Source organism: Tachypleus tridentatus, chromosome 2 (assembly GCF_004210375.1).
Source record: "Tachypleus tridentatus isolate NWPU-2018 chromosome 2, ASM421037v1, whole genome shotgun sequence".
Taxonomy (NCBI): domain Eukaryota; kingdom Metazoa; phylum Arthropoda; class Merostomata; order Xiphosura; family Limulidae; genus Tachypleus; species Tachypleus tridentatus.
Window position 1 is genome coordinate 69,451,827 of NC_134826.1, and position 13,186 is coordinate 69,465,012.

The 13,186-nt window shown below is 33.5% G+C and overlaps 1 protein-coding gene across 15 annotated transcripts in view; it reads right to left on the reverse strand.

Annotated features, from left to right (window-relative positions):
- Nucleotides 1-13,186, reverse strand: part of LOC143244151 (RNA-binding protein Musashi homolog Rbp6-like) — a 153,189-nt gene that overhangs the window by 81,482 nt on the left and 58,521 nt on the right. For 10 of the 15 annotated variants that reach the window (XM_076488322.1, XM_076488314.1, XM_076488318.1 and 7 more), the window contains one exon: nucleotides 9,768-9,845. The exons of the other annotated variants lie outside the window; for them this stretch is intronic. In XM_076488322.1, the coding sequence (XP_076344437.1) occupies nucleotides 9,768-9,845 (78 nt within the window). The remainder of the gene's footprint in view (nucleotides 1-9,767; nucleotides 9,846-13,186) is intronic. 15 annotated transcript variants of the gene reach the window in all.

A 13,186-nucleotide genomic window follows, 5' to 3' on the forward strand; every position in this document is an offset into this window, starting at 1 on the left:
CGCGAAGTTCAAAAACAAACAAAAACAAACCTTAAGGGTAAATAATATTCCTTGTCAACAGGCCTATCATGAAATGATTCGTTGGACTTCAGTTCTCAATTCACCAGTAAATGACAATTTCCTTGCTTTTTCTCAAAGCGCTACGAATTTTAACGTTTACTATAGAACCTGGAACGAGGTCACCAAACGTAAAGTAGACTATAACAGAAAAATTGAAAATGGTGACATTAAAAAACACATCAGTTTGTTGTTAAGCATTTTGATGTAACTTTATTATTCTTAATTTAACCTCGCGGAACAGGAAGTGTTTTTGTTTATGTGTGTGTGTGTTCGAAGAGTAAGAATACCCTCGCACCCAAGTGGACTCTTAATGCTACATTCTGGCTAGTTTCACGTGAACAGTTTTACGTGTCTAAAATCCGTAAGGTCCCTCTTTAATCACTAAGAGCGCAGTCTCTTTAAATACAGTGTGTGTTTTATAATTTTTTTCGCAAAATTCTCCAAAATATTTTATGAATGAAAGCACGATTATTTGATAGATATTTAAGAAGGACCCGAGGTTTGGTTTAAAGATCGTTTCAGTCTGAATGTGAAAGTGTACACAAATAAAACGTTTTCAATTTGCAGATGTTTCTTATTTCACGTAGCAACAGCCAATACAAAACAAAGAGAGAGAAAACAACGAAAAAGAAATAATGAAAACATTACACTCAGTACGAGACTTGGAGAGGATGGGAAAATGTTTGTAGGAAACGGTGGCATTACACCTTATTTACATTCCAGCAGCTTGTATATAAAAAAATAGTTAACCCTTTTCCATAAAAGAACATTATTTATGTCAGACTTTCTGCTTCTATTATTTAACTTTCTTTTTTGTTAATCAACTTACTAACGTTTCAATTTCCTTTTAGCTTAACAATTATTTTTCCTGATGTGCGATGACCAGCGTTTGAACCTAGTGCCAAATTCAATCTGACATAAGTGTAAGTAAACAATCGCTTCATCTGTGCTGTGCTAAGTAGTTTTGCTACAGTCTGATAATGATTAGTGTTTTTCTTAGGCGTGTAACATTAACTATTTCATTTCCTTTCCTTCGCAATTTCATTAACATGCTATCATTATTCATACGGCTTTGATTGTATAATTCGAGCACCGAGAACAATAGAAAGTGTATTATGGTCCAGTTACTTCGAAAAGAAATGTCTTCCGTTTCGGTCTTCCACTCACGAAAGTCATTAAAGTTGTTTTAGGGCATAAACGGTAGCAAGTTTATAGCAGGAAAAAAGATAGAGTTTAAAGAATTTCAACTTTCAAGTAATTTCCCAATAAGCTTTCCACCAGCGCGACTGACGTTTAAGATTATTACGTAAGCGAGATCGGGCCACTTTCGGTTCAAGAGGGGTGATAGAAAGTTGATTTATTAGATTTATCAAAATTAATTTCTCAAAAATTGAGGTCGTAATAAAAACGATTTTTCTTGATTTATTGAGTATCCTAGTGTACAAAAGCTGATTAAATTCAAATATTTTGAATACTTTGTTGACTGTGATAAGAAAGATTTATCACGTAAGATATAAATTTTAAAACATTTCAGATAAACTTGTACATTTTTAGCGCAATAAAATTCGACATGATAGGAAAGTGTTTGTTTTGAATTTCGCGCGAAACTACACGAGGGCTATCTTCGTTTGCCGTCCCTAGTTTCGTAGTGTAAGACTAGAGGGAAGGCATCACCACCCACTAACTCTTGGGCTACTCTTTTACCAACGAATAATGGGATTGACAATAACATTATAACGCCACCACGGCTAAAAGGGCTAGCATGTTTGGGGCGACGGGGATTCAAACCCGCGACCCTCAGATTACGAGTCGAATGCCTTAACCCACCTGGTCATGCCGGGCCGGAGATGATAGAAAACGTGTTAGTTTATAAAATGATACCGTATTTAAGAAAACTTCAAAGAAAGCAAAGTTAAATTCCATCTATCGGCGCAGTTTAAAATTACAAAAAATAGATTAACTACAATTAAATTCCTAATCATGAACCATAAGTTAAACTGTAAAAATTAAATATTGAAAAGTATACAAAATATATCTAAATTTGATTTTATATAAATTATAAAGAGAATGTCTCAGATTCTTCTGAGACTGTACGGTTTTATCAGTGAACAATGTTTCAAGTACACTGACTACAGAGACTGTACGGTTTTATCAGTGAACAATGTTTCAAGTACACTGGGTACAGAGTCTGTACGGTTTTATCAGTGAACAATGTAACAAGTACACTGACTACAGAGTCTGTACGGTTTTATCAGTGAACAATGTAATAAGTACACTGACTACAGAGTCTGTACGGTTTTATCAGTGAACAATGTAATAAGTACACTTACTATAGAGTTTGTATGGTTTTATCAGTGAACAACGTAATAAGTACACTGACTACAGAGTCTGACTACAGATATTGTAGAATTATTATCAAATGGCTTCATGTAGAAACTATAAACTCTTGTATCGAATCCTTTTTTACTTACTGTAGATTGTTGTAAATATGACGTTTTTTATTCCATTACATATTTATAGTTATCTGTCAGAATGCTTATGAAGCTTATACAGACATCCTGCACAAACTGTATGTTTCACACAGAAACTTATGTCCTTGTCTCTTCTCCAACTTTTGCTGAGGTTTAACAAAAAACTATAGAGTAGAATAATCGCCATCTCATCTGAGCTTTCTTTGTTTTATAATGTGTTACTAGTAAGTTAGCTGTGCAATAGTTCATACGTTTCTGTATTTTAATGTTCAATTCTAACTAAACCTGCTTTGTAACTGATGAACTAGTTACTGACGGTCTATCTCACTCAGTGATCATACTAAATCAACCACACGAGTACCAAGTGAAGAACAATTAGGCTTAGAGGAGACTTGTCAAGCGACAGAGATATAAATGAAGAACAATTAGGCTTACTGGGTGTTATCAAATGAAACATATAAAGAATGATTAGGTTTAGGAGAGTTTTATCAAATTGTCAGGAGCAACTGAAGAAAAGTTGTATTTAAATGATTTGTACGAAACTACCGAGAAATAAATGAAACATTATTTAGGCTTAAAGGAAATCCTAGCAGACGATCAAAAGAAAAGTAAAGATTCCTTAGGTCTAAGCTTTAGAGAATACAAAATTTATAATTGCATTTTCAAATTGATTTGTTGTCACGTGAAAAAGGTTTTAAAAGTTTCAATAAAATTTGCAAACTGGACTTTTAAAACTAGGATAAAGAACGCTAACGAAACAATGAATATTTAAATTTAATATCTTTATATATAAATATACATTGAAACGTCATACATGATTAACTTCACTTCCCAACGTTCATTACTATAGATTTTATTAGAGTAATTTGGTTTTGTTGTTTTTATTATAAGCACAAATTATACCATGACCTATTAGTGTTCTGTTCAAAAGGGGGGTATCGAAACCCGATTTTTAATGTCGTAAGATGCATATTAAACGCTGAGCCACTGGTGTGTGTGTGTGTGTGTGTGCTTATTACAGTAAATTAAATGAAATTGTCTCGCGTTATCAGTCTAAAGCCTTCAACTTTTTGATATTCAAAATACCAGAATTTTGAGTTTTTATAGCAAATTTGGACTATATGATCTAGCAGACTACAGTAATACTAACATTTCGAAAGTAACACACTTCTACAAAGGAGGTCGTATTAAGACTTTACATTTAGACACACTTTCTGTACGTAGATGTAGTTTTTAAATAAAGGAAAATCTGACAGAAATGTGGTCGAACGGTATTGTTGTGATACCAGTGTCTTTAGGAACTGCTAGTATGTGAGTTTATGTAGGGAGTGCCGTGATATCAGTGTCTTTAGGAACTGCTGGGATATATGTTTCTTTAGGGACTGCTGTAATACATGTTGTGTTTTAAGTGTATTATTTTGCGTACCTTCGTCAGTTTTAAATCTTTTTTATTATCTTGTTGAATTGGGTGTGACCTAATATTTATCTGAAGGTTGTAAATCCGAAGATTTATGGCTTGCTCCAAATCGCTCTCCGCTCTTTGAAGTCTTAGGCATGTTTTAAGAGCTATTACGAAATCCAGCTATTTCGTTAGAGTAGCCTAGGAGTTGTTAGTGAGATAACTGCGTGTGAACCTTAAGATTCACATTCTGAGCACATAAACTAGTGGACCACGTCAAATTCGTAAACACTTTTTTAAATTTTTACTATCCAGTTAAAAATATAAACACGTGTTCGGTGGTAAGCTTACAGAATTAAAACACTAAAATCCGAGGTTCGATTCCTTTGAGTAAACAGAAGATGTGGCTAGCTGATTGTGCGACTTTACGCTAAAACTTATAGACATGCCTCAGATCCTTTAACATATTATATTACATAAATTTGCAGGTGTGGTTTCTATTGATTAAACGTCCATTTTCTACACCTGTTTGAATGTTCAATATCTCTAATTAGAAAAAGGAATATCACCTTTATAAACAAAAATCACATTTTGGAGAAAGAAATATTAATATAATATTTTTTACCGTTGAGATCTGTTTCGCTCATGTCTTGTGCATCTTCAAAACGCCTTCTACTGGATTAACTTCAAAATACAACACTTTACAGTAAAGTAGAGGTAAGAAACATTTTTATCAATAGATCTTTTCAGGTAACAAATATATTTACAAACATTTTATAAAAGTTGTCCTTAAATTCATTAACAAGATGTAAAAACCACCAGGGGGCACTTCACATTCCGGTCGTATCTTCAGTTTTCAACGAGGCATTGATTATTAAGAAATGACAATCTTTCTCAATTTTTGAAAACTGTCGATCGGAGAATACTTGGTTGCTATGACACCATTCGAAATGAGAAGAATGTTGGTTCTTACAACATCATTTGGTTACCATAGCATCGCTTCCGATCCCCGTAACCTTGGTAGCGTTGACGCAGTTCTCAATCAGAAGAATCAGGGGTAACTTTGTTACCATAAGAACGACGGGCGAGAGCAGTACTGGACAAGTGGCACATGCTGATGTCGCACCGGTTGTAATAATCTCGAGTAATATATATATTTTTTTAAGTTTTAGAGGCTTAAGATAAAAAAAGAAACATTTTACATTTCCAAGGAACCATTAACGAAGATTTTTGTTAGAAAATTTTTGTTTCCTGTTGAAAAAAATAGTGTGCCTGCTTCGCTAATCCTCCGTAAAGTAACACGTGTTAGTCACGTGATACTTAATTCGTGGAGAAGGGCCGCGCGAGCCTCAAGCAGAACAGGAAAGAAACAGCTCGATGAATAATCGATAAAAACCTGAAAACTCTACGTCGTCGAGCCTTTAGAATTTATGCATGTAAATATAATATGTTACTGGGTTGAGAGATAACAGTGGTTTCCATACAAATAACCTTTTATTTGTCATTGCGGTTACGTAAGGACGTAGCAAGTGTTTTCCAGAAATGAACAGGTATAAATTACAAGAAGTTTTCTCAGGTGGATATAACAAGAAACATGAATCAGAACACCCGAAACTTGCCTTAACATGTGCTATTCTCTATGGTAAAGGGGGAGAGAGAGAGAGACAAAACGAATCATATTTAGATTCAAAACAGAGAAAAAGCAAATTAAATGTGAGAAATGAAAGGTGTACTACATTTCAGGTGGAGGGAGGAATCAAGTGAGAACTTGATTGAAAAGACACGTATGAGTAATGTAATACGATTATTTTTGAAGCTGTTTTAGAAAAAAACTGATAGGTTCATAGTAATCCACATTAAAAAATAGTATTAAAGAAAAGGAAAGTTATGCGAGGGGCTTACAGTGCAGACTCGACCATAACTACGAAGTGATACATTATAGTTTTGTTTGTTTTAGCAGAAAAAGCTAAAAAACAAATTATTTGCGCTCTGTCCATCATGTGGCATCGAACCCCGGATTATAGCGTTGAAAGTACATAAACTTACTGCGTACCCATTAGGGTTTGGCTTGTTTTGAATTTCGCACAAAGATACACGAGGGCTATCTGCGTTAGTCGTCCCTAATTTAGCAGTGTGAAACTAGAAGAAAGGCAGCTAGTCATCACCATCCACCGCCAATTCTTGAGCTACTCTTTTACTTACGAATAGTGTGTTTGACCGTTACGTTATAACGCCCCCACAGCTGAAAGGGCAAGCATGTTTGGTGTGATGGGGATTCGAACCCGCAATCCTCGGATTACGAGTCGAGTGCCTTAACCATCTGACCATGCCGAGCCATCCATTAGGGATTAGGGAGAGGGCACCACCGCCTCTTATCTGATTGAGTTGGAGGTTTTCGAACGTCACTGTTGCAGCGCTTTCACAGACCGAAAGTAAGCAGCGCATTTTTGGTAGCAATGAGACACGAACTACAGTAAAATCCGAGGTTCGATGCCGCGCGGTAGACAAAACAGATACCCTACTGTTGCTTTGCTCTAAAAACAACAACAACAACCAAGCAAGCTTACTCCTCCACATAGCAAGATACCTGTTTGTTCATTTGTCTGTTTTTTTAAAACGTTAACCAAAAATGTGTAATATATTTTTGCTGGCATTTATGCTATAACAGAAAGGAATATCAAAATAATAGCTCATACCAATGTTAAAAACAGTCAACACTTCTCCATATAAAATATTCTGAAATTAAATTAGGACACTTGAACAATCAAAACCAGTTCAGGAGAATAACTAAAGCAAGTTGCCAGACAACACACTGACCGAGATAGCGTATACTTCACGCCAACTTTAAGTATACTCCCAACTGTTTTCAATCTAATAGAACAATTGATACTACGGTGTACTTACCAACCTAGCAACGAACAACAAAGAAAGATGAACAATGGAAACTATGGAATGAAATAAGACAACAAGTACCAAATGCGCGAACATCCACCCCTGTACAAATGTTTTCACTGCTTAATTATCTTGTCAGTTACGTGGAGCACGATTAAAATAATATACTTCTTGGTCTGTAGTTAACTAGATTAAAGAAGAACTTCGATAATTTATTGTTTTGTTACAATGCAAAACTTTCTTCTCACGCATGTTTATAATAAAACAACAACACGAGTCTGTACGATAATTGTTTGTTCTTAACTGAATTTTAAACTTATTAGCATTAATTCAATTAATTAAGTAATGTGTTAGCATTAATTAAATTGTGTGTGGTAACGGTCCAGACAATCATTGCTGTAGTGATTTTGATTTCTTATTCCATAAGTATTGGGTTGGTCTCAGAGTACTGCGGTAACTTTTATTTGTGCTTGGGAGTTAGTTAAGTATTGTGTTGGTCTTATATTGTGTAGTAACTTTGATTTGTGTTTGGGAGTTAAGTATTATGTTGGTTTCAGATTGCTGCACTAACTTTGGTCTATCTCCGAGTTTGCTAAGTATTGTAGTAACATTATAATAGTCATTCAATATGTAATATTCTATTGATCTAAGATAAATGCACTTATGATGTTTCTATGTCTGCGCACTAAATATGTTAGTGTCCACCTAACAACAGCGATTTAAACTACCCAGCTTATACATACATGATTGTGTGTGTGTGTCCTTTCACTGTTTTATTTCAATAAGAACTGGTACCTTGTAGTTCAGAACTTACTACTGTGTGTATCTTCCCCCCCCATTGCTAGATTCCTCCGTGGCGCCAAGAACTTCACGTTGTGCTTCGGAGATACAGCTAACTCATCGATTTCATCAAATCGACGCGGAGAACACCCGCACGTGAAAGAGTGCTGATGAATCAGTTTCGGTGCTCTCTCAAAGATGCCGGGGGAGAGGGAAAGCATCGAAACCATTAATTAAGAAAAGGCAAAAAAAAGTTATTCGATTTCTAGTCAGAATGTGTCTATTTCGATGAAAAATAAAACAAAAGCGCCTCCATTTTGATGAGATTATTTAACGAAACTTGCATAAATATATAAAGAGGAAGACATTTGTGAACAAATTCATAAATTAATCTGCGTAAAAATTACGACTCGTCGTTCTGAACGTTTTGAAAACGAAAACTATAAATTTAATCATTTCTTGTAAAACGTAAAACCGCTGACAACTGTTTAAATATTTGGTCTCGGTTCTTTTGTTGAGTTGGTATGAAGACACAAACTAATTAAGTTTATTATACCTATTGCAGTGGTCTTTGTGTTGTGGTTATAAGTACCCAACATTGTTTTATAAAATATTCAAAGTAAGATGTTTACATTTTTTCCCCTTCATTTTATCTTAATAATCGCTTTAAACAACTCTATTTTTTCATTGACGAAATTTTGAAAATTGTGACAGGGGGGACTAATCCCCAGAAGAATTGTCTAAATGAACTCTCTCGAGAATTAGTACTCTTAACTCAATAATATTTCTAACAATAAAGCTGACGAGAAGAAAATGATATATCACTTATTCAGTACTTGTCATATACCCCGATGAATTAATTTTGTTAATGATATACCATTCTTAGAAATCAACGTGGTTATCTTCGCTAATTAAAAAAATTCCCTCTTTCTCTAATTCTACTACGAAATTTTTCATATTCTATTCAATTTTTTTCATATTCATTCTTTTTAATTTTCCTTCTCTGATTATCTGTTTATTATTTTTACTTTTTTATCCATTTTTTAGCACTGATTATTATGATTCGTTTTATTTGTTGTTGTTTTTCTTTTCTTTCTTTTCCCCTTTTCATCTTTAAGTGGTTTATTTTTGTCGTATTTTTTCCAGTGCATTCTTTCCTGTCTTTTTTATTTTACTTTTCACGGCCACACATTCAAAATCTCTTAACTTACGAAATTATGACTTAAAAGTTTCAGTTAATATGAGAAACACCATCTGTCGGAAAGTATAGAAGAAACAAAGTTATTATTTAGCATACTTTTCAATAAGTTTAAAAATATTTTATATATATATATATAGAGAGAGAGAGAGAGAGAGAGACAGAAATAAAAAGCTTGTCTCAAGGAAACAATGCAATATACTAGCTGAGAAAATATTTAAAACAAGATGTAATAGCGTCTACAAAGCCGGAGTAAAGTGATTATTTGACGAACTATACCTTTGAAGACATGTGAGAGAAGAAATAAATGATAGAAGTGCTTATTAATTAAAGTATCTGAAACAGCACGGAGATTATAAATTGTTGACATAGAGATCGTTAGACACGATCCTGCTAACGGTGCCAATCCAAAGAAACGAGGCGCTGTTTCTAAGCTTAAGAGCTTTCTTTATCTGCTTATCATATCTGACTATATGAATATATATACTGCAAGCCCTCAAGGCTTAGAAACTTCAAATTTAAAAACTTCTTCCGGGACAAAGGAAATAATGAAGACAAACCCACGTAGCCACGTGACTGAGGGAAGTTTTATCTTTCTTTCTTGAAACAAACGTCTGGGTTTCTATGAAATGAGTTTTCCTTTCAGAAAAGACTTATACTTCTGTGGCAAAGGGACAGTTCCTACACCTCTATCTGCCTGACATCCCGGGTGTTAGTAGACCGGAAAAACACAGATTAGTTGATATATGTTTATATGAATCAAGGCAAATGAAAAAATAAATATAGACCTCCAATTTTTTGTTTTCAAATTTAAAGGTCTCACTATCTCTAGTTTTGAGATAACAACTTCCATGATTCAACATTAATAACTGAAATAGTTTCTACCAAACAAAATCAAATGATAAATTTACCCTGCATCGTAAATTATGTAAGGTTTTTCTTTGTTTTATAGCAAAAAAAACATTACGCTATATGCTGTGTCCACAGGTGAGAATAGAACCCTGGATTTTAGTGTAGTAAACTCGTAAAGGAAGTGATGTTCCACCTTAAATAAAGAAAAAAACACAATAATACGAAAACACGATGTAGATTATAAGATCATATTTATAGTTTTAAACTTTCAACACTATTAGAAACTAACTACAAATGATATGAAGTTGATATTGACACTTTTAACAGTGTTAGAAACTAGCTACAGATAGGTAAAACCTAACTACAGTTGAAAGTTTAAATATCACCTTCACATGTGTAAAAACTAACTACATATGATATAAAGGTGATATTTAATTTTCCACCAATGTTATAAACTAACTACAGATGACATAAGTGTGATATTTAAACTTTCTTCTGTTAGAAACTAACTACAGATGATATGAAGGTGATATTTAAACTTTCATCTGTAAAAAACTTACTACAAATTATATGAATGGGTTATTTAAACTGTCGCCAGTGTTATAAATTATCTACATATGATATGAATTTCATATTTAATCTTTTATTTATTATAAACTAACTACAGGTGATATGAAAGTTATATTTAAACTTTCAACATTTTTACAGACTCACTACAAATGATATGAATGTGATATTTAAACTTTCAATAGTGTTGGAATCTAACTACAGAAGATATGAAGGTTATTTTTAAACTTTCAGCATTCTTAAAAACTAACTACAGATGATATAAAGTTGATATTCGAACTTTCAGCATTGTTAGAAACTAATTACACATGATATGAAAGTGATATTTAAACTTTTAACAGTGTTAAAATCTAACTACAGATGATATTAAGGTGATATTTAAACTTTTAACAGTGTTAAAATCTAACTACAGATGGTATTAAGGTGATATTTAAACTTTCAACAGCATTAGAAACTATTTACAGATGATATGAAGATAATATTTAAAATTTCAACAGGTGTTATGAAGGTGATATTTAAACTTTCTTCTGTTAGAAACTAACTACAGATGATATGAAGGTGATATTTAAACTTTCATCTGTTATAAACTTACTACAAATTATATGAATGGGTTATTTAAACTGTCGCCAGTGTTATAAATTATCTACATATGATATGAATTTCATATTTAATCTTTCATTTATTATAAACTAACTACAGGTGATATGAAAGTTATATTTAAACTTTCAACATTTTTACAGACTCACTACAAATGATATGAATGTGATATTTAAACTTTCAATAGTGTTGGAATCTAACTACAGATAATATTAAGGTGATATTTAAACTTTCAGCATTCTTAAAAACTAACTACAGACGATATAAAGTTGATATTCGAACTTTCAGCATTGTTAGAAACTAATTACACATGATATGAAAGTGATATTTAAACTTTTAACAGTGTTAAAATCTAACTACAAATGATATTAAGGTGATATTTAAACTTTTAACAGTGTTAAAATCTAACTACAGATGATATTAAGGTGATATTTAAACTTTCAACAGCATTAGAAACTATTTACAGATGATATGAAGATAATATTTAAAATTTCAACAGGTGTTATGAAGGTGATATTTGAACTTTTATCTGTTATAAACTAACTACAGATTATATGAAGGTGTTATTTAAAATATCAACAGTGTTAACAACTATTTACAGGTGATATTAATGTGACATTTTAATTTTCAACATTTTTAGAAACTAACTACAGATGATATAAAGGTGATTTTTTAAACTCTCATCATTGTTAGAAACTAACTACAGATAATATGAAAGTGATATTTAAACTTGCAACTATGTTTGAAACTACCTACAGATAATATGTACGTTGTATTTAAGTTTTCAACTTTGTTAGAAGCTAACTACAGATTATATGAAAGTGTTATTTAAACTTTCAACAGTTCTAGAAACTAACCACCGATATATATGAAGGTGATATTTAAACTTTCAACTGCTTTAGAAACTAATTACAGATGATATGAAGATCATATTTAAACTTTCAAGTGTGTTATAATCTAACTACATATGATATGAAGGTGATATTTAAACTTTCTACATTGTTAGAAATTAACTGGAGATGATATGAACTTGATAAATTTTCATCATCGTTAGAAACTACGTAGATTCATGATATTATAATAGTACATTTTTTTAAAGAAGTCTTGGTTAACAAATGAAACAATTTGCGCTTTGCACTTTGAGGTCTTAAGTGCGTTATAAAAACGGCTGTAAAACTCTGTTATTCAGTTAAAGCAGCCTAAGAGTTGGGGGTGCTTGTTATTGTTGTCCAGCATTCTTTCGTCTAGTCTATAACTTCAACATCAAGAATGGCCAGCTGAGATAACTCTGGTGCAGCGCCGCTCGAAACTGAAACCAAATTTAATAGTTACCGTTTTAAGAACCTATCAAGAGATGGAACTAACGTGTTTCGGTATGTAAGTGTAGATCAAACAAGAGTAACGGTTTGTTTTGGAATTTCGCACAAAGCTACTCGAGGGCTATCTGTGCTAGCCGTCCCTAATTTAGCAGTGTAAGACTAGAGGAAAGACAACTAGTCATCACCACCCACCGCCAACTCTTGGGCTACTCTTTTATCAACGAATAGTGGGATTGACCGTTACATTATACACCCCCACGGCTGGGAGGGCGAGCATGTTTAGCGTGACGCGAGCGCGAACCCGCGACCCTCAGATTACGAGTCGCACGCCTTACGCGCTTGGCCATGCCAGGCCATCAAGAGTAACGGCCAGCTTGCTGAAAGTAAGGTATTTTCTGTTTAACATTTGAAGATCCTGGACCATGAGAAGAAAACGAACAATGTCATATAACTTGGTTATTTTGTGAAAACAGAAAAGTTTCCCAGTTCGTCACTACAATAGCTTCTTATTATATGAGATGGATTTTCGAAGTCAACTACATCACTAGAGGGTTAACGGAGCTGAACTATTTTATTTTAATCTATCACAAATGTTTGTTCTTCATCGAGTTCCCTGGAGCGAAGGGCGTGCGTCTTACACCATACCCCTCACCTCATGGAGCATCTGAACCATGAGATACGTACGCCGACTCTCCTCGTTCTCCACATTGTCTGAGTCGTATTTCTTGGAACCCATTTTCTTGGTTTATAAATATTTTAGATTTATATCTACATTTCAAAACGTTTCCTATTTCGAAATTGCTCGAGAGACACAATAGGAATAACGATTAAACACAGCGCCATCTAATGATTTGATAAACTTATTTCGTTACTAATACTTAAAATTTGACAAGGCAACTATTTATTTCCTTTTTTTTTAATTTCGCGCAAAGCTACAGAAGGGTTATCTGCGCTAGCCGTCCCTAATTTAGCAATGTACGACTAAAAGAAATGCAGCTAGTTATCACCACCCACCGCCAACTCTTGCGCTACGTTTTTACCAACGAATGGG